This window comes from Manacus vitellinus, unplaced genomic scaffold (assembly GCF_001715985.3).
Source record: "Manacus vitellinus isolate BGI_N305 unplaced genomic scaffold, ASM171598v3 scaffold_4_pilon, whole genome shotgun sequence".
In the NCBI taxonomy this organism is placed as follows: domain Eukaryota; kingdom Metazoa; phylum Chordata; class Aves; order Passeriformes; family Pipridae; genus Manacus; species Manacus vitellinus.
Genome location: NW_021940604.1, coordinates 41,846,124 through 41,869,587, shown reverse-complemented (window position 1 = coordinate 41,869,587; position 23,464 = coordinate 41,846,124). Strand labels below are relative to the sequence as shown.

Here is a 23,464-nt window from a genome sequence, read left to right as displayed (position 1 = left end):
GGGCACTTATGGATATTCTGGATACAGGTAGAATGTCTCCTCTATTTCTGTCTTTCTGATCCCTAAAAGCTGTCTTTCAGCTAGGTTTGGTTACCTAAAAGAAGCCTAATCTAAATTCATTATATGCATGCACTCACAGTGTGAAATTCCCATGATTATCTGCACACTACTATTTGTATTTATCTATACACATCCTCACAAAGTTGGTTGATTTTATTAAATCCAAAAACCAAGAATCTCATTTCCTATTTTTCTAAAAGTCAAACTTAAATAAATGCTTTCTGGGAAAGAAATAAAGTAACAAAACCAAATCCAGTGGCATGATGACCTTCTATATCAAGATGATAACATATATCCAGACTTCTCAGATTCTGTTTGAATATTAAGCATGTTCCTTGAAGTCAACAAGGTACTAAAGGTGAAGAAGGTTTCTCTAAAGCACAATCAAAATCCATTCTATTGCATGACATCTGATAAGCTCCATTGTTCCTTTCAATGATAAGTTCTCAAAATAGGGATTCAGAACAATGAAGCTCTAACCCATTTAATCTTCATCAACCACAGTAATTGTTCTCCCTCATGTAATTTTTATTGCTTGAGGTGTAGAAATCTATAGTTAGTAAGTAGGTCTGCATGTTAGGTTAGCAGCAAAGGAATAAGTGTTCCAACATATATTACAGATAGTGCAGATTATTCATTTCTGCACTACCTGTCTTGTAATTTTATCATAGTAACAGAGTAAACAACTGGAGCATAGAATCATAAAAGTGTTTAGATGGGAAAAAAACTTCAGAGTTTGAGGAGAAAACATTAAGTCAACCACAAACTTAACACTACCAAGTCCACCAATAAACTGTATCCCTAAAAACCACATATACACATCTTTTAAATACCTCCAGGGATGGTGACTTAACCACTTCCCTGGCCAGTCTGTTCCAATGCTTTATAATCTCTTTGGTAAAACTTTTCCCCCGTATATCCATTCTAAATATCCCCTGCCTCAAACTGAGGCCATTTACTGTAGTTCTGCCACTTGCTATTTGGGAGGAGAGGGCAACACTCACCTTGCTGCAACCTCTTTTCAGATAGTTGTAGAGAGCGATATGGTCCTCACTGTGCCTAATTTTCTCCAGACTGGGCAACCTCAGCTCTGTTACCCTTCTCTGGATTCACTCCAGCACCTTAATGTCTTTCTTATAGAGAGGGGCCCAGAACTGAACACAGGATTCAAGATGTGGCCTTACCAGTGCTGAGCACAGAGAGACGATCACTGCCCTGGTCCTGCTGGCCATGGTGTTTCTGATACAGGCCAGGATGCCTTTGGCCTTCTTGGCCACCTACACACACTAATGGTTCATGTTCAGCCTGTTGTCAACCAACACCTACAGGTCCTTTTCTGCCATGCAGCTTTCCAGCCTGTAGTGCTGCCTTGGGTTTTAAGACCCAAGTGCAGGACTGTCATAGGTCTACTTCTTCTAAAAAACCAAGCAGGGAATTTTTCCTTCCCCTGCATGGCTGTAAAAGAAAGATGTTGAATGAGGGAAGCAGAAAGTGTTTGCCTAGAGTAATTGACACACACAAAGGAACTAGCTAGTAGATCCACATTCCAAGCTGATGGCCCTCGGAAGACTGTGGGGAGGTGTGATGAGTTTTGTTTTCTCTCCTCCAAAACAGGAGGCACTTCACTTCTGCCCTAAATCGGGCAAGGTGTGGGTTGGAGGGCTCCGAAGTTCACTTTATTTTTTGGTCTGGTCATCTGGTTGTTTTCTGTACCAGGTTTGCCTCCATTTTTCCTGTGCCCTGTTCTGCCCCCAGCCCAGATCTGCTCGGATTTCATCGGAGAGGCTTGACCTATCTGCAGAGGAATTTTTGGGGAGGAGGTCGCCCTTTCTTTCCCTCCTCCACTCCTGTGTTTGCCAGCGGCTTGTGCCCATCAATGAAATCCTGGCCACAGCTAGCCACAGACAGCATGAGTTTTGTGGGAAGAGCCCCCTTTTTCCCCTTTTCCCCTTCACTTCCTCGGTGTGGAGGAGAAATCTCCATTTTTGGCTTCTCCCGTGCACTGAGGCCCCCATGTGGCAACCCCTAGAGTGCAACAGTGCCCCTTGCCAGCCAAAACAGAGTAACTGCAGGCTCTGCTCCTCTAGTGATCCAACAGCATCCCATGCTGATTGTGGTTGTGCCAAAAAGCGGAAAGTACTGAACTGTTTTCTTTTTGAAGGGGACTTTTGGGTTGTTCTTTTGTTGTTCTACCAATACACATATATCCTTTAATAAAGGGTTTATTTTTTCTTTCTCCATACTTCCTCAATTGGAGTCTCCCAATTTCAGATTTACAACTGCTTAGAGGAGGAATTTGGTCTTCCTTATAACTCATCTTCCTTAGTAAAACACTTCAGTCTTGTTAAACTGAATCAAAGACCCAGCACTTGGCTTTATTGAACCTCATACAATTGGCTTTGGCCCACTGATCCAACCAATTCAGATCCTTCTGCAGAGCCTTCCTGCTCTCCAGCAGATCAACACTCCAGCCTCACTTGGTGTGGTCTGCAAACTGACTGAGGGTGCCCTTAATCCCCTCATCCAGACCATTGACAAAGATACTAAACAGGACTGGCCCCAACACTGAGCCCTGGGGAACCCATTAGTGACTGGTCACCACCTGGATGTAACTCCATTCACCACCACTCTCTGGGCTTGTGTCCTCAGAAAAACTTATAGATTTCACTGAAAAGATTATTTCTGGAATTTTAGAAAAAGATTAGTACAAAGACTGTGAAACATTTATAACTTTTCATACATATGCTATATGATACAACTTATAGCAAATCGCATCAGCTATACTATTTGTAAGGATTCATAGTGAAGTGAAATTCTTATTAAGAATCTGTACACCACTACCTCAGTTGGAGAAATATGTATGAATATTGTTTTGAGAGTTTCTATTTATGCTCAAACATCTCACTTGCCTTGGAAAAAGATAGTATGCTAACAAGTTTGCACATACGTTGTATTTTAAAGCTTCAAACAAGATACTCCTTCTGGAATCAAAGTTATCAGAAATGTGGATTTGGTCATCCTATAATTCTCAAAAATAATGTTACATAATATTTCTAGGCATTCAGTCAAAATGTTCTAAAATGACTGGTATAAGAATGGCATTTACTGGTATTTCAATACCCACACTAAAATTTTAGCAGTGGTAGCTTTTCTGATTTAAGTAAAATTGAATAAAAATTATATATAACATGATGTGTAACAAATTTTTTTGCACAGCTTGCACATTATCTAAAGAGTCAGGAGTTTTAAGTCCTATTTATATTTGGATTCTTGATTTTCCTGCATGCTCTGTTTTCAGTGTGTCACTTTTCACACTAAGAGAATACTAAATCTTTGAATCTGAGGACACAAAAAATTGATTTTCTCACAGACGTTTTTAATACAACCAACACTATACGACCTAAAATAAAATAAGAACGGTTTACACTTTGAACATCACTTTTTCTAACTTGTTTGTTTGGATTATTTTGCAACTGCCAGAACTTTTAACTACAACAATACTTTTATGAGAAAATGATGTTCTGAAGGAAAAAAATTTTGAAGGGTGTACTGCCGCGGTCCGAAGAGGGGATGGGGTCGTGGCACAGCACGGGTTCAGGAGACAAGGTAGAGTATAGGTAGAATGCTTTATTGAAGTGTGCACGTGATTTTTTATCAGCTCAGGAGGGGAAAGGGTCAGAACATGGGGTGGAGCATGAGACAGACAAACGGGGGAACAAATCAGGGGACACTGGTAAAAGGGGGAGGAAAAAGGTAAATGGTAACTGTCTCCTCTCTGCAGCTTCTTCAGCCTATCAGAGAGGGGAGCGGGGGAGCAGGGGGCAGGCAAAATCCTGGCGAGCCTGAGCATGCCCAGGCTATGCACTTCGTAGTGTGGATACAAAGAAACCACATAATACAGTAAAGTCCATATAATAACTGTAAGGTCCATATAACAAAGTCCTGTCAATTGCTGTACGCCTTTCTCCATGCCTGGAACTGTTCCCATCTTGCTCCTTCACAGTGTACCTCATTTTAATCACTAGTAAAGAAGTTGCAGATTTAAAATCCTTATTTAAAAAGAACAACAGTTGAATGCTACTATATTCAATAATATTTATGAGCTTGCATTTGTCATTTCACCATACATTAGCATCATCCAATTTCCTGAGGGCTTACAGATGTTTAGTTTAAAGTCTGTAGCATCAGTTCTTAATGCTACCAGCTGAATGGAACACAGCTTTGATTTCTTTGTCAAATCTTGCCTCCATACAACCATAATCTGAGGAATATAATACCTAAGAAATAAATTATCATAAAATGGGAATCTGTTTCTAATGCCAAAAGCAAGGCACATCTAGTTCAATTAATTCAGTCTTGAAACAGATATCCTAACAAAACTGTAGATTAGAACAATTTACTGTCTAAACTTCAAGGGCTAAAAGCCAGGATTAAAGTTTTAGGTTTCTGTTCTGATTTAAGGAAAATTAAGGTTAGAGAAATGTAGATTTAGTTCAAAAAAATTGTGCGGAGTTTTTATATGGCTCTTAAGCTGAATGCAATTCTTTCTACCAGAAAGGTCAGTCAAGGTAAATGAATTCTCTATCTGTTAATACCAAGTGTTAGGAATATTGGAGATGAAATTTTCTCTTTTGCTTACTTGACTTTCCTGTGAGAATATGATGTAACAAACATATATCCAACAGGATTTTTGGTCATTATGAGAAACTCAATGTAATTATCTTTCAAACTCCTTAAATATAAAAGATTTTTCTTAATAAGAATGGCATTATTTTTTCCAAACATAATGAGGATCCTGAAAGGATGAACATTCTCTCTTCCAGAAAAAGAAAAGAGTTTGGACATAAATTTGAATGAATTCTTTTCTTCACCAAGGTCAAATTTGAAGTAAGCATTAGAAAAAACAATATATTTCCAAATGTGAATCTCTTTCAGAAGTACTAAACTCCTGCTATATAATCTCATTAAAAGAACAGGATCCAAAAAATTCAAGTCCTCAGACTAGTTCCAAAACTTTTCCCTGAATAAGTCCATATGTTATAAATTCTGAAAAGATGTGAGAATGTACAATTCTCATCTGGAAATCTTCATTTGAAAATCAACTAAAATGGAATTTAGTCCCTTTGTTTGGTTTATCTTTCTGCAAGTCAAATACAGTGGAACTTAAAATATTAGTTATGAACTTAATATGGATATTAGTGACGTTAACTAGGATTTAGATTTGTAAAAAACTCAACAAACAGAAGATCTAGATAATATGTTGGCCTGAGTCTCTTAGTTTATAAAACAGATCTATAAAAAGTTTCTTGATATATGATCAATTCTGTTATTTCTGACTAACTGGTACCTTTCTTACCCAGAAACACTTACATCTAAGGCAGTGATAGAAAATCCATGAGCAATTCCAAAAATTTGGTCTGCAATACTGTTATTAGTTTTCAGAGAAGCTTCAGTGTTCCTAGGTTTGAAAAGGGACACTTACTCGTTCTTGGGTAACAATTCTTATCTTTAGGTCAACAAGCACACAAACCAGATTTTGCAAGCTGGAAACAAACTGTAGCTCTGTCTTAGAAATGTGAGAAAAGAATTAATAAAGGCATACAAGCCTATCCTTAGATTAATTCCTTAAGCTGAAAGCTGCCATGACACACAGTTTTGGCTTATGGGCACAAGAAAGCACGAGAAGCATTTTTGGCATACGTCTGGGAAAGGGTCACCGTGACCATTCTTTGAAACAGAAAATGAGATGTAAAAAAATATTGAAAAGAACATTTCAGTATCTCCAAAGTCTACAGTTTAATCTCTTTACTTTTTTCTCTCCTAAAAAGTCATATTCATAATTACTTTTTCTGCTGTTTATTTTAGTTAATATTTAGGATACATACAAAAAACAGATCACCAAATTTATGAAGTAACTTCACCTGGTCTCCTCAGTATCTGCATCATATGATATTCTGTCACTTAAGTTCAACCATAAAATTACCTTTTACTTTCAAGAAAGCTAACCCAGAACTCATTCTATAACTTTTTTTTTTTTTTAAGAGACATTCAAAATGTTATCACATGAACTTGAAGAAACAGTTTGGATGGAATTTTTCATTTGGTGATCTACTCCTAAAGGCCTAAGAGGATTCCCCAGCATGCAGAAAATAGTTTATGAAATATGGTTTTAAATATGTATTTTCCTATTTGTAGCTGAAAAGGTAGCATCCAAATGAGATCTATATCTAGGAAGGTGTTGTGGTTTGAGAGGGCCCCCCTGGGGGGACTGAAAATGGTTTGCTTGAGAATGGCTCTTCCGATGCAGAGCCGATCAAAAGCTGCAATAATGCCTCTGTGAAATGACATATTTGATAGAACTGGAAGAGAAGGTGATTGCACAGTTAAAATTAGAGCTGGGAGGTAGTTGAGGGGCGTAGGGCCCCGTGGGGGCCAGGGGCCCTTTTCCCCCCCACCGGGTCCTGTCCAGCCAAGCTGGGCCCCTGGCCAAAAACATGCAGCTTCCAGAGAGAGAGAGAGAGAGAGAGACTCCCCAGGAGTTCTCCAGCTGGCCTCACCAACTTCCCTCACTGCAGAGGAGGGGTGGTGATAGGCTGGTTGGACTCTGCCAGCCCTGGCCCAGGAGGACTCCAGGCCGGCAGCCATGACTCTGAGCCAGCAGCAGCTCAGAGCAGAGAAGCCCCTGAGAAGAAGTGGCGGCAGCTACGGCCAGGGCCGAGACTGGGCTCCTGGCCAAAGATATGCAGCCAAGACCAGAAGAATTCCAGAGAGCAAGAGAAAAGCTGCCCAGAGAAGCAGAGCATGGCACAGAGCCAGACCGAGGAACACGGGAATGTCCCACTGGGAGAGCTTGCAACGGAGCAGAGAGAGAGAAACTTTAAGCAGTCTCGCTGCCCCTTCCCTGCCATGGAGGAGGGAGGGGGTGACTGGAGCTGAAACCGGAACAGCAGAGAAGGGCCAAAGGGCCCAGAGATGTCCTGCAAGCTAGACCAGGGTAGCAAGACCCTGAGTTTGCAGCAGCCAAAGCAGCAGAAGCAGCAGCAGTAGCAGCAATGAACTGGACAAGCAGAGAGTGTGCCTGCACCCAGGAGCTGAGCAGAGCAGAGAGAAGCCAAGTTTGGAACATTCTAGGGTAGGACTGAGCCAAAACCCCAGAACCTTTTGACCCTGGGAAGAGGGGTGGTCCCCTTGGAGAGGGATTCCCAGAGAGCAAACTCCCCGTGGAAGGAAACCTCCATGGAGCAGGGAATAAAGACTTAAAGCTTTAACTCCCTGTACTCCATGGTAAAGACATAGTGATAACAAGTGTTTCCCTCAAAGCTCATGGATGAACCCTCAGTGGGAGCCGAGCAGTTAGAGGCAGGGTTCTGAGGCCTAGCATTCTATAGGAGAGAGAGAGAGAAATTTTTCCAGCTATGGCAAATTGAAGCTGTAATCCTGAAAGTGAAGGACAGACTTCTTCTTCTTCTGGACTGATATGGGGGGAGAAGGGTGATTTTTGTAAATACATAGTTTGTCATCATAGGAAGCACTATTTAGAATTGGTGTATATATTATTCTATAGTTTCTATTCTGTTAGTAATAAATTTTGATATTATTTCCCCATACTGAGTCTGTTCTCCCTGTGTGAAACTTCTCTCACTCTTTTAGCAGATTTGTGGGTGTTTGAAAAATTGGGCCTGGGTCAAACCACAACAGAAGGTATCTCTTACATTATCAGAGGATGAAAATTGAAAAGTTACATCCCCTATATATTTTTGGTGATTACAGCATTCATAGCAGTTGAAATGTGAAGATAAGTGTCTCTCTATTGAAATTTATTGTTAATTGAGTTTGATTTTTCAGTCTTGGCTAATTGATTAACATTAATGGACCCATCTGCTGCATCAATACATGAGGAATAACAGCAGTAAGAATAATCACTGTAAGAATAGTTTGAGACACTGGAAACATGATTGTTTGTGGGAGAAATTAACTTTGAGATTGTACTCTACATTGTAAAAGTTAAGCTTGTAGGTGTTTACATTTTTTGAGTCTTTATACAATTTAAAACAAACATTAATCAAATACTACTGGTGTAGTGGCTGACATAATTGTCAAATCATTGGTGAGGTACTTTTGAGAGTTTCTTTCCCACACACAGATGTGTCTTCTTAATTAACTCTAAGCTTGGTTTGCAACATCTGCCTCATATGATCAGGATGCCACGTAGAATATTAAGAGGCTCCTAGGTTAATATTTCCATGCCCTTTTCAAATGCATCCAAATCTAATGAGTTTTGAATTCTGTAGAACATATGTATATGACAATCAAACCCTAAATTTACTGAATAGTTGTAATTTTTTTCCCCTTTAAAATTAACCAGTCTCTGAAATTTTACGTTAGCATAGATTTAAAGCGCAATAAAAGAGCTAGTGAACTTGAAAAAGTGCTTCTTAAAGGAGTAGAGCACTTACATAGGAGACTACCTTGTTTTTATATCTAATACAATAGTATCTGTGTAAAGAATTAAAAATTTGGTCTTGTACTGAACTACTCATCTGATACAGTGTATGTTTAGCTGCTCTTGAAACTGAATGACTTTTATTCTACTGTGATGGATTTGGCTGGGATAGAGTTAATTTTGTTCACAATAGCTGGTATGGGGCTGTGTTTAGGATTTGTGCTGAACACAGTGTTCATAACACAGGGATGTTTTTGTTATTACTGAGCAGCATTTGTGCAGAGTCAAGGCCTTTCTGCTCCTCACCCCACCCCACCAGCGAGGAGGCTGGGGGTGCACGAGGGGTTGGAAGGAGACACAGCCAAGACAGCTCATCCCCAACTGACCAAAGGCATATTCCAGACCATATGACATCATACTCAGCATATCAAGCTGGAGGAAGCAGGGGACATTCTGAGTGATGGTATTTGTCTTCCCAAGTCACCATTACACATAATAAAGCTCTGCTTTCCCATCACCAGTGTCCTACCTGGACAATCAGGGCTGGATCTGGCCCTGGTTCCCCTCTCTGGGTTAGATTCTGATCCCTCACCAGTGGACTGATATCCCAGCCCAGCCTCAGCCTGTTGCTATACCCAGGGATGTGCCCAATACCAAAGGGCTGGGTCTGCCCTGGTGCCCCACCTGGTGCAGGGCCCTGACCTGATATGACCCTGGGGAGCACCTGATGTAGCCAATGACCAGAACACAGGGAGTTGCTGGCCCCAGCTGCATTTGAAATTTTGTATCTGAACACCAGCTACATACTAGTCCCTGCCTCTTTCTACCAAAAAATACAAAGAAAACATTTTTTCTTGCAAATACATTTCTCATGCATAATTATAGTAATTAATAAGATGAACACTACATAGCATTTTTGTACTCAGTGGATGAGAAACAGCAAGTAACTTTCTTTTAAGAACAACAGTAAACAAGTGTTTCTTTTGAAAAAGACCTGCCTATTCTCAGAAGTATATGTTGATAAGGTCCAATTTTCATTATAGAACATGGGTGAGATGTTTCCCATGTAATAATTCATAGTCTTTCAGAAGCAAACCCACTAATTAGTTGCCAAACAGCTGAAGAATAACATGTACTGGAAAAAAATTTTTTCCTTTTTTTTTCCACTAAGCTGTGTAATTGAAACAACCGACAAAAATCTTACTATAGCATGATATAGCTCCCTCAGCGTTGATGAGTGAATCCTATCAGGTCCCATGGACTTATATATGTCCAGTGGTTTAAAAGTTCCCAAATCTGATTCTTGTCCCCTAGGTGTAAGTCTGCCTTTTCCAGACTTTCTCCTGCAGGAGAGGAATAGGATTCCTGAAGGCCAATTATCAATAAAGACTGAGGCAAAGAAAGCACTAAGTATTTCAGTCTTTTCTGAATCCTTTGTCACCAGAACTCCTGCACCATTCAGCAGCAAGCCTACATTTTGCCAAGTCTTCCTTTGGCAGCCGATATCCTTGTAGAAGCATTTGGTTTTGCTCTGCATGTCCCCTGCCAGATCAGTCTCTAGATGGACTTTGGCTTTTCCCATATCTATGTAGTTGGATATTTTCTCTGTATTCTTCCCAAGTCACCTGGCCAAGCTTCTACCTCTTGTATGCTTCCTTTTGATATTTGAGTTTTGTCAGGAGCATCTTATTCACTGATGCAGGCTTCCTGACACTTGATTTCCTGCTCATTAGAATGAGTCGTTCTTGGGCATGGAGGAGGTAATCCCAGAAAATCAGTTGTCTGTCGTAGAAAATAGTGAAAATCATGATACTACAGAGTTGCTTATCCCTGGTTTGCACATGCCCAGTCTTCCATGACTCCTCTGAACAGAAGAGAAGTGAACCGTTTCAAAACAAAAGCATTTCTGAAAAGGACCTAGTCCAACAGTTAGAAAGCAGAAAGGCAGTAAAAAAACCAATGGTCTTGAATTATTCAGGACCCAAATTTAAATGAAAAAGTATTCTATAATTGTAGTTAACAGGCCAAGCAGTCCTGTCAATTGCTTGCTTGCTGAGATATAGTATAGATATGAATATAGTAAGGACCAACAGAGGAAAAAGGACTCATTTTCACCAGACTGGTAGGCAAATTGTGTATGCTTTCACAAAGTTGTTTTTGCTTTAATTTGTGCTTTAATCAAACAAGACCTAGAGATCAAAATCTGTTTGGTGTTATTTGTGTGCTCACATCAGTCAAGGGAGGCAGAGAAGCCCCTCAAAACTTTGTTCAAGGCCTCCTGAATCTAAGAAACACACAATAGTCATCAAAAGAACTTTAGGCTATGTTCTGTTTAGCATTTGCCTTGAAGCTGAAGTGCGATTTTTAAAAAAATTGGCAGCTACTTCACAAATTCTATCAATTCTAAACAAAAACGTGTTTCTAAATGCTGACTTCCTTAGACAATGATCAAGTTACTATGGCTTAAGAAGTTACTGTTCTACAACTGAACCATAATTCAACTGAACCATCATCCTCTGTTCTTTTAACTCATGTCTCTTTCAGACTCAGACTCCATTTCCTCTTTCAGCACGATGTACCTTAACTGTCAAAGGTTCTTTGACAATACTTTTTCACATGTGCTGGAGATGAATAAGTAGGTCAAGTAGGTCATTTGTTAGTGTTTTCATAGCATGATGACAAACATTTTGTACCCAGGAGCACATCAAGAAGATGAATGAGGGTACAAGGCCTAGTAAAAACACAGAGTTGTCAGGCTGAAGAATGAGATCTTATGTGCTTTCTGTCCAAGCTGTCTATACAAATGTTCTGATTTAGTCTTGTAGTGGAATTGATCTAATTGGTTGCAAAGGAATTCTGGCATCAACCAAATAGGTATGCTCCATTGACAGTGTAATTACATTTTATATCACTTTTCATGTAAGAAAATAAAGTATAAAATCTCTCTGGCTGGCATGAGGGTGTCATATTTTCTGTTTAAAATTATCCGGACAAAAGGTTGGTGATTATTTCATTATAGAGAAAATTATAATAATTTTTCATTAAGGACGAAACTACCGACCACAGAATGTAAATGGATGATGAGTAAAGAAATAACTCTTACCTAGTGCAGGTTCCACCATTGTGACATGGATGATAATCACATATCGGAACATTGCAGTTCTCAACATTCCTCCCTCCAAGAGCCTCATCTATGATGAACAACTCTTTGTGGTCAACTTGAAAATCCCTAATGCATCCTTTATAGCCATGTATCGGCCCAGCACATCGATGAACCTCTTCATGAACAGGAACATTTCCAAGGAAGATTGATCCAAAGGTGATCTGCAGAAACAAAAAGAGAATCATCAGAAAAGAATGTGATTTGTGAAGTTACTGTAAACAATGAATGAATAATAATTGCTGATAAAGGACATAGTAATTACTCGAAGATGGACAAAAACTATGATACTTGCTGAAAAGATTCTTTCTAAAAACGTGATTCTCTTTTTTAAAAACGTAATCCCTACAGAGAGAGTGGTTTAATGCATTTTCATATTTTCAAATATATGTTTCCCATGAAACACAAATTGGAATTCCCAGCCTTAATCACAACGAACATGGTAAGTTTTTCACATGGCTTCCCTCATCCTGTATGATGTGTTGTACATTCATGGTTGAGATTTGGTGCACAAACACCAAAGTTGTAGTCTTGAAGATATTTTCTTTAGTTCCTGGGATCTACAGGACCCCTATAAAATGAATACAGAAAAAAGATTTTAGGTGTTTTTTTGATGAATGACAGAAAACAGACTGCTATACTGAAGCCCAGGGGAAAAAAGGGAAATTTTCAAATTTCCAAATGCCTAGAACATCCTTATAAAGGCACTAGAGAAACAACCACAACTTTTTCCAGGCTGGGACTGACCAAATCACATCAGTGCTCACTATGGTAATTCCTGTTTTGCCTGACTTAAGATTCAAACCCTTGACCATCATATATAAAGCAAGTATGACTCATTTAGCACTGTGCATTCCACTGCTCAAGCTGATGCCTGACTTTCTGTAGTTCTGACATGGGGCTTCATTGTTCCTAAGTTTCTTTGCTAAATGTCTGTCAATTCTTAGGCATTGAAAAAAATAAGTACTTTTTCATAGGTGTGTCACTATGATGTATTTATTTGTACAATACCATCAATCCAGAAAGAGGGTGAAACCTAGACAATTCATGTCAAGCAGAAGTAAAAAAATGGAATAAGAAATATATCACAGCATGTGTGAAACGTGAGGAGATAATTTATAGTGAAGGGGCTCTTCACTACTGTATTCAGACATCAACTGTAAAGAACTAGGAACAGGAGGAAAACATCACATTGATTTATCTGGAATTCACACATTTGTATGATTTTTGTTTTGCTGTGTCCTGTATTGCCTTTGTCAGTCCCGAAGCTATGTTGCTGACAATTCCAAGTGAAATTTGGAGTTACGGTGAATGTGAATACTGCCAGATATTCCTCTACTTAGTGTCTTTCATTTTGAAGGGAAAGAGAAAAACACCTGCTTCTTTCAGAGTACGGATAAAATTAAATCAGATTTTTCATGTCAGAGGAATTCAAAGACATTGGCTCAGCACTTGTTGAATTAATTTCATATCACTTGACTTTATCCCCTTTCAAACAAAGCTATAAACCAGTGCAGTGAAAGACAAGATTTGTAAGTAGTGTTTGCAGACATTTTCTCTCTGCTTGTGAATCTGTTTCAAGAATTAATCAAAGTGTTGAACTGCATTATAAAGTGTCTTAAGTGATAAAGAAAAATGTTTTTAACAGTCCTCATGCAACACAATTTTTTTTACTATTGGACCTTTTTTACAAAAGCACTTACCTTGGGGGTAGATTCAGTGTACCCCAGAACAACTTCAGTAGGCTCTGCTCATTTTTTTGCATCAATGGATTTTATCATAATGTATTAGATGTTCTAACTCATGCTAGTACAGCATAATACACATTCTTTCTGTAAAGGTTACATTCTGAATTTAACTGACTTAACCAGAATATATTTTAAGGAGGCACACAGAAAGAATTCCTGTAAGTCTTGTTAATAATATAACAGCTTAATATAGCACCAAATCAAAATTTTGTTTAATATACTAATATTTCAAATACTAATTTGAAAATATGCTATTTTCCTTGGAGCCTGAGTGCTAAAAACGATTAGCTCGACCAGTAATGGGAAGATATCTACTAGTCGTCTTAGAGATAAGAAATTTCTTTTTTTTCTTTCTTTCTTTGATTGTGTACTTTGCAAAGAAAATAGGGGCTCTGGGAGATTAGGAGCAGATCTGTAAAGTGTAGTAGTCATGAGGATGCAACATTCATAATAGATACCATGCAAGGGAAGAAATTCTTTTACAAACCAGTGGTGCATACTGTGAGTTGCACAGCATGATTAGCATCTCTACAGGTAACCGGCCTGCCTTCTGGTGAACAAACTTATAAAGCAAGCTGCCAATCACAGTTTAAATTCTCAAGTCTAAAAACATTTTAAATGTATCATGCAGAAATAATCTTGTGATGAAAGAATGCATAACAAAGAGAGGCAATAACATGGAGACAAAGAATAACAGAAAAAATCAAGATTTGGGAAATCTACCTATTGACCATTTAGAATGAGTCTTCTGATACCAGTTTCAAAATGGAGACTGATGTTTTTGCAATACTATTCAGAAGTGAAGTCCTAGCAAGAATTCTGAAACCAGGTTAAATCACTGATGATCATAACTGTCTTCCACTAGTTCTAGTGTGGTTTGCAACTAGAAAGTAACTAGAATTACTGCTTAGCAATATCTTAATTGTTTCTAACACCATGGCCTTAGGTAAACGACATCGCTTATATATGTTTTCCTTTCATACCATCAGTGGCCTTTCCATGGACTTTGGGCAACTGAAATAGAAGTTTCAGAGTTAGGTAAACTTAAGAAATAAGTGGAAATAGTATGGATGCTTGATGTGAAAAAACCTATTAAAGAGAAACTAAGTACATTTAATGATAACTGAAGAGGAGTTTTTTAGTTAGAATACCTCCTCTCCGTTGAAAATAATGAAGTACATATGTTGATAAAATGTTAAAAGCATATAGCTATTTTTTGATGTCTTTCAGACTGACCTGAGATGCTTGAGGTGAGAAAGAGAGTCTGTGCTGTACAGGAGGATTTCCATCTGCAGCCATTTCAATCAGACAGTAACCTTCAGGACTGCTCACAGGCAACATGTAGCTGGAAGGAAACAGATCTCATTACTGTTTGTGTTGTTGACTACAGAGTATTCAAACCTCTCACAGCAAAGGCAAAGTGAAAAAGATGCTTATGCCTCCATAAAGGATGACAATCTTTGGACAATATAATTCCAGTTTCATGGCTACTTGAACTACCCAGGAGACAAAAGATGTAAGTTTCTTTTACTAATGTCTCTCTGCTATTTGCTTTCTTACTGTTCTTGATTCTAGTGTTTTAAATGTATACAGAGACAAAGAAGAAAGAGATCTTTAAATACATAGGTGGGTATTGACAAATTTTAAGTGCTAACTGCAGCTGACATATGGTCTCCCTAGTATAGAGAGTTGTTGGACAAGTAACATCAATGTTGAATGATGTTGAACAGCCTAGGTTGAAATTTCCTTTTCCTACCCTAGAGGGGAAACAGAAATGGAATAAAGAATGAAAGGCTGCATATCTCTGAGCAGAAGAATTACACTGTGATCTAGTTATCACTACTTGGAAACCGTGTTGTTAAGGTAAACTCTGGTACTGAGCTTCATAGATAAAGAAGAATATAAGGTTAAGGGAATTTGTGAAGTAAATACTGGTGAATATTCAATAAAACACTGAAAATTCTTCAGCTTCTTTTCATGATGAGATCTGATAAAATGTTATTAATATTATCACCAATAAAAATTCAACCCCAAAAGGATGATTTTGAAAAATACTGATTTTTTACTTAGAAAGGAAATTTGCATAAACATTATCACAGCAAATGCAGAATAAGACAATAGCAGTCCATAGATTCTTTAAAACTGAGCTCTGCTATTTCTGTAGAAATGCTTTTGAATTCCACTTGGCTTCTGTTTCAATTTTTATGTACTTTCAAAGAGAATGTGTTGGGCCCCTTTTTGGGAAGGATGTTAAGGTTTGCTGACCACATGTACTCTGCACGGGAAACTGCTCAGTCAAATCCATATAACAAGGTTTCCAGAGTAAGGCTTTTAACAAGAACAATGTTATATCTTTGTGTAATATTTCACAAATGTTACACAACAGACTTTACAAAATATTCTGAAAAAAAAATTAAACACTAATATCACCTGCCAAATTTTCTATTTTTTTGTTAGTTGAATAAATGGTAAAGGACAATGATAAGAATCTCATAAATTAGTTCATGTTGAAATAGATGAATTTTTATTTTAGGCCACAGGTATATGAAAGAATTAAAATATTTTAAAGCCCATTATGTTCCTCACACTAGAAGCATATATTGCTAATCATAGGAATGACCTCAGAATTGACAAGGACAAATTTACTCCTAGAGAAATCACGTAAAGACATACCATACTCTCAAATGCCTACTTTTTTGTGTATCACCACCTGGTTGGTTGTGTGCAGTTGCTGTAGCATGATTTATCCCTGGTTGTGCCTTGAGCTTTGTTTTTCTGCTCCTGTGTCTAAAGTCTTACTGTTTTATCCTCCTGTCTGTAGATTCATTATGAAATTTGGAGTTTCAGTTTTCACTTCTGAAGTTACTGGGAACATTGTGTTGACATAAATGGATATAGTATTAGGCCCCTAGTGAATATTTATAAATTCACTGCAATGCAGTTATTTCTGAGTGAGCAGCACAAAACCGATATGTCTACTAACACAAGCCTCATAGCCAGTATACATCTACATCAGCTGCTGATGCACTCATATTAATAAATCCTACATTTGCAATGGTTATATCACTCCTGGTTTCAGAGATAAATCAGTCAATACCAACTCATTGACTTTTTACTGTGTTCTGCTGCGTGGGGTTGAAATGTGCTAAATTATTTCATCTTGGTAAGTATGCAAAACTTGTCTTATTTTTGAATCTTTCTTTTGAAGCTCTGAGATATTTGAATGGCATCTTCTATTATCCCCTTTTGAAATGTGATCTAGACTCATAGACTATTAAAATAAGTTTGAAATATATTCATTTGTATTTATTATTTTAGGTTGAAACAGGAGCCAGGCCTAAAAGAGTTAACTGAGATCTCTCGGCCTGCTAAGAAACCCCAATATCTGTTTTGCTAGAAGAACATTTTAGGAGCACTGGTTAATATCATGTTCTGTTCTGCTCACTGGACCAAAGGCCGCCTTATAGAAAGAATGGGAGTAGTACACACATAGTAATAAATTAGGTAAACTAGGTGTTTGAATAAGATATAGAAGGCCCAGAGCCAGGATTTTGCAAGCTTGAAGAATTCAGGTCACCTAATCAAATAGGTCAAATTGAGGAAGACGTCCATGGCAACCACCAGAGGGATGAAGGCTCGAGGAGAAGACTCCCACAGTAGAAGACTGCGTGAGTCTGGAATGACTACTTATTAATATGTATGTTTAATGATGTAACAATGTATCTAAAGTGTATAAAATGGCTTGCTTTTGCACTTTGAAGTTGAGCAAGTTTGTCCAGCGAGAGCTGGCTTGTTCCCAACATTGAATAAACAAATACCTTACTCCTTAAAGATACAAAAGTCTCTGAGCAGTTCTTCATGCCAGATTTTTCGGCATCAGGTTAAAATTATTTTTTTTTCTAAACAACCCCTTACATCACATACTATAATAGTCCAGCCCACAAAGAAAAAAAGCTTAAGTGATGCGGCAAAGTTAATAAAGAAGAATGTTCACCTAATGAAAAAGAAAAGAACCATATGGTCTATGTAAGTTTGACAATCTTCAAGCAATTAGCCATCCAAGTCAAATTCAGCATTGTAAATTTTTGTTGCAAATGTCTGGTATTCACACATTCTCACTGTTTTGCACACATAATTTCCCTTGTTTTGATCTTTTGCTAGAGAAAAAAAATGGAAAATTAAAAACCTAATTTAGGTGCCACTAAAATAAGCCTTAAAGATTGCTTGATGTTGACATGGTCTTCACTGATGTATCTTTATGTAGACAAGCCCAAGTATCATAAATCCATATAGATAATTACACAGTCATCCCTACTCAGGCATAAGTTTAAAGAAATATTTCAGAAAAAAGAATCCACTTAAAAAAGCCCCAGTATCTATAAACAGCAGCTATTACACAGTGATTTTGGTCATTGGGTCTTGACTTCACGAGGGACACAGAGTTGCCTTTTTTTTTTTTTTTTTTTAATATACAGCAATGAACTGTCAAAGAGCAGCCCTGATTTATTTGATGTCAGTCAGTAGATTAGTGACTGAGTTCTGAGAATAAAACCACAGACCACAAGCAGCAGCCTACTGCCCTGTATTCTAGAGTGCATGTTTAGGAATGCTACCACTGTTTTCTTCAGCATCTGATCCTTTCTCTGTAAGGATTTCCAAAGAAGTCATACTTGAAATTTCTCTCTGTCTTATGTCATAGAAAGGAAAAACTCATTTGAAATATGAACAAAATGAATATTTTTCATGCTTACATTACCACAAAATTAGGACTGTTTGAATTTGCCAGATTACTTAAATGTGCTTAGAATAGCTTTAAGAAAGCAATAGAGCATGGAAAATTACTGTCCAAAAGACAGTTTTCTTAGAAAATTATGAAAATAATGAAAAATGGCAATTAAACCATAAATCCTGTCTCTGTCTTTATTATATCTTTTAAATCCACAAAGTGCTACAATATAGACATATGCAAAACATGATCATATTAGTTTTTTAAAACAATGATGGAAAAAAGAATGCACTTGAAATATTTTGTGGCAGAAATTACCTGAATTAAAATACCACTTATCTTTCTCTAACATGATAATATTTTTCTTATAATCTATGTTTAAATCTGTCTTACTCATGTAACTGAATAAATGCAGTTATATTATTTCATGCATCTCGTAAAAGATTGAAATCCATTATCCACATTAGAAAAGAAAAAATGGAACTGATGATTTATTCTCTTGACATTTTTTCTTTATTTTTCTAATTAACCTTGTATTATGAGATACTGACCTCACATTAAGAACACCTGAGATGAAAGTGGCTAATCACTGACATCTTTTAATTTTGAAGTATTTTTAGTTCAATTGTGATTTTTCACTCGTTTAGATGCTGAAGGCATTTCAGTCCATCTGCCTCACATCTCAGTGGCATATTCTGGTTGTGTTCAAAGCCAGCATATTTTTTCCTCCAGAGATAGTGACAGGAGAGAATGCAATATGATTCCTATGGCAGAATAACTTTGTCAGGCACCAAAATTGTAATTCATGCACATTACATTCATAATGATATAAAAAGGATTAACAGAGGAGTAAAGAACTGGGTGTGTGGGGAGTAGTTATGGGAAATGTGTGTGTATGTGGGATGTATGGCAATGTTATGCACAATAATCTAAGTATGTCTGGAGCCCTGTGGAGCCCAGCCTGTTCCTGTAGATGCTAAGGTATAGGCCTGATGTAGTCAAATATATATTTCCAAAAATTTGAAATAAAATGTTCAGCCTTCTTATTTTTATTTATCTAAGAATAACATGATTTTTTTCATAGCTGCTCTCGCTTTTATATAAACTCGTTAAGAATAAGAACTACAAAGGCTTTACAATTTACAAAAGACTCATGGACCTCAACAGGTGCAAACCAGAAATTACATACAGTGATTAATGTCATCACTAGTTACCTCTTGATTAATTCTGTGCATGAACACCAAATTTCTAACCAAGTGTAATGTTTACCTCACACACTCATGACACAATTTTGGATATTAAGTATTGGATCAATTTAGGTCTGGAAATTATATTCAAAGAAATCCTCTTACGCTAGCTAAGATAAGGGCACCTCTAAATCAAATGTTTTAGCTTAAATTGTCACAGCTACTTCTCCAGGTGGAAATACAATCATACTTTTTTCCTTTCAAGCTAGTCACCAGATGGCACTAAAGGAGCACAGTAGAAAGCATGAATGCAAAATTCATACTAATGTCTCTTCTAATAATAGGAAAGACTGACTTAAGCCCTAATTGATAGCATGATTGCTTCAGCTTCCAGTTTATATCAAGGGAAACACAGTAAAGTATCTTAAACTGATTACATATTTGACAATATGGATGAGAATAGGTCAGGAGACTGGAATTTCTAGAAGACTTTTAACTGCTTTCATGCATTATAATTATCTAATGTAATAATGTAAAAATTGCACATTCATGGTTATGTAAACATGCTTAAGAAAATGCAGTTTATAGCAATTATATTTTCTCTATAGTACTGTAGGTGCAGCTGTATTTCTAACAGATTAAGGAGAGGCATAGCAGAATTAAAATGTCAGATCAGCAGGTATAAAACCCCCCAATCAATTATAAAGAGAACCTTTGTTCTTATCCAAGCTAAATTATCATAGTAAGACTGATTCTGAACAAAGATCTTAACACTGCTAGCAGACGAGGGTTTCTGGTCTTCTGAAAATTTATTAGAAAGTAGTTACTGTCCATTTTATAATGTCACAAACAGAGGATTACACTTGGAACTATTTGCTATTTTTCACCTTACAAGCTGACAAACACTAGCCTGTCTTAACGGGTCAACAAAGAAAAAATCCCCACAAAATTCCCTTTGTAAGTATTGATATTAAAGACACAATATAAAATGACTGCTGCAAAACACTGAAACAGTGGCTTCATTTACACCCTTGATTAACCAGAGCAGTTGTCAAGGGAACATCTAACCAACTGTCAAGTAATACAGGGGATTTTTGAAGAACAGCGATTTTACTTTTGGCTGAGCACATTCAATTCACAAGTGTGAAAATCTGTACAGTGCCTTACAGTTTTAATAATCTCTTGGTACTTTTTTTTCTGAAATTTTTACACTTACTACTTTTTTTCCCCTTAAAAATATATTTTCTAGAATTCCATTATTATAAAAAACATACCTTATCTTCCCAAAATTAACTTCAGCATACTGCTTCCATGGAAATGTCTCTTTACCCTCTTCTAGTTCAGTAAGGTAGAATTTTGTTATTTCTTACGAATTTCAAGTGCAATATCAAGAAGTGACAATTACAAAAATGAATGCTCTATTTTATGTCTGACATTTTATTTGAAATCAATGAAACATCTGTCATAACCTCCAGCCATTCAACATCAAATGTCAGGTTTTCTAATTGCCGTAAACTGACCAAACACTAAAAGCATACCAGTAGGGGAGAAAGGGAGAGAGAAATGAAGACAAAGGAGGGAAGTAGATAAAAACAAGGAATATGAAAAATCCCAAATTATTTTGACCTCTAAAGTGTCTTGCAGCAATCCCTTGACACCCCTGTCTTTAAGAAAAATTAAAAAAACCCCCACACAAAAAGAGGTGTGTAAACTTTGGGAACACATTTGTGGATGATAAACTCCCGGCTGACCCTGAACTTGTTCGAACCTTGCTGCTGGATGTGCATAAATCTCTAGGTCCTGATGGGACTCATCCCAGAGTATGGAAATGTCTGGCCTGTGTCATCACAGGACCTCTCTTAATCATTTGTCAATGATCGTGGGAGTCTAGAGAAGTCCCAGTTGACTGGAAGCTGGCAAATGTCCCAGAATGTTCAAGAAGGGAAAGAAGGAAGACCTTGTTAATTACAGGTCTGTCAATCTTACTTCAGTGTCTGGTAAAATTATAGGGGAGGTAGGTTCTGGGAGTTATTGAAAGACACCCAAAAGACAACACAGTCATTGGTCACAGCCAGCATGGGTTCATGAGGGTCAAGTCTGGCATCACCAACTTAATTCCCTTTTATCATAGAATCATAGAATCAATTGATTTGGAAAAGACCTCTGAGATCATCTTGATCCAACACTGCCGTGGTTCCAGACCATGGCACTCAGTGCCACATCCAGTCTCATCTTAAAAACCTCTAAGGATGGTGAACCCACCACCTCCCTCGGCAGCCCATTCTAATGTCTGATTATTCTCTCTGTAAAAAATTTCTTCCTGATATCCAACTTAAACCTCTCCTGGCAAAGCTTAAGATCATGCCCTCTTATCCTACTGCTGGTTGCCTGGGAGAAGACACTGACGCCCACCTGGCTACAACCTCCTTTCAGAGAGTTGTAGAGTGTGATGATTCTATGATTCTATTAGAGTGTGTCCAGGGTAAACTGACCAAGATAGTGAAAGGCCTTGAGGGCAAGACTTACAAGGAGTGTCTGAGGTCACTTGGTTTGTTCATCTTGAAGAAGAGAAAGCTGAGGAGTGACCTCATTGCAATCTACAATATCCTCAAGGGGAGCTGTGAAAGGGGAGGTGCTGATCTCCTCTCTCTAGTGATCAGCAATAGGACACAAGGAAATGGAACAAAGCTGCATCAGGGGAAGTTCATATTGGACATTAGAAAAAGGTTCTTCACAGAGAGAATGGTCAGTCACTGGAAACAGGCTCCTGAGGGAAGTGGTTATGGCACCAATATGTCAGAGTTCAAGGAGTGGATGATGGTCTTAAGTGTACAGTTTAGTATTAGGTAGTTTTGCAAGGAGCCGGGAATTGGACTCAATGATCCTTAGAAATCCCTTCCAACTTGAGATAGTCTATGATTAGTAGTCAGAGGTCTGTGGTAGGAGAAGAAAAGAAACTAGCTATTGTATACTTTTCTGATGGGGTAGGAAATCTGGTAGTTTTGCTGATGGTTAATTTTCAGTGTTTTCTTAATTGAGCCTTAGAGCATCTGGTATTTGTATGAGATTCAAGAGCTTTACCTCACTTTGTGAAGAAAACCATTTAACAGTCTTTGGCAGCACTACATTGAACATTACATTCTGTTATTGTTGACACTTTCTTTGTATCCATACATTGAAGGCTGTTCCTCCTATTGACACTAAAATATTGATGCTATTTGTAATTAAATATGTAGGAAAAAAAAGAACTTGGAAAAATATGCAAATGTGAACAAATTTGAGTGAGCCCTCAAAGACAACCAATTAGCATATGCAAGAGTATGCATAGTAAAGCTTTTGAATATTTTTTGGGGTCAAGTCTGACTTAGGAATATAAGCATTTGCTCTGATATATTTGTACTGAATATTAAGGGTCTTATAGGTAGGATACAAATTATACTGCTTGTCTACCTCTATGCCCCTTGGTCTGTTTGTATGGCAAAGAGGGTCCTGCAGCACTGCACTGATCCTTCCTGATTCAAAAAGACATCAGAGGTTTCTGTTACTGGCTATTGCAGAGAAGGAAAAATATTTTAAACTGAACTGGAGCTTTTCTCTATTATATGTAACGCTCTGTCTTCAGCTCAGTTTGTTCCTAAGTGCTCCAAACTGCAATTTCAAAATACTGCTTAATGCTTCAAATGAAAAGAGTTATGTAAAGGACCACCTAAAACCCCCTGAAACTTGACTTTTTAGAGCATCAACCCAGTTATGTTATGGTTGACTTTGGAAATATTCTAAAACATTGCATTTTCTCTTTCTTCATTGTGGTTCCAACCAAGGAAACATAAAAAAAAAGATCTATCTACCTGTTGCTTGAACAGAGTTACACAGTTTTATGGGGATACCAATCTTAGGCACCCCTTTCAACATCAATTTCCTTTTAAATCAAATGTTTCTTATTTGCATTTGATTATAGATTTATTGATAGGCTGTTTTATACACTGAACACACTTGATTTTCTGTCCGAGTTTTGGATTTATCTGCGGGAAATAACAAACATTTCAGACAACACTTCAAAATGTGTGAGGAAATTGGAACTGAACATATGATATTTACACTAGAAATCTTATGCAATGCACAGAGTAATTCGCACAGCAA

General features: G+C 37.6%; 1 protein-coding gene across 1 annotated transcript in view; it reads right to left on the bottom strand.

Annotated features, from left to right (window-relative positions):
- Positions 1-23,464, bottom strand: part of EYS (eyes shut homolog) — a 766,416-nt gene that overhangs the window by 104,184 nt on the left and 638,768 nt on the right. Inside the window, 2 exon segments of the mRNA XM_018077885.2 lie at positions 11,607-11,827; positions 14,648-14,756. Coding sequence (XP_017933374.2) covers positions 11,607-11,827; positions 14,648-14,756 — 330 coding nt within the window.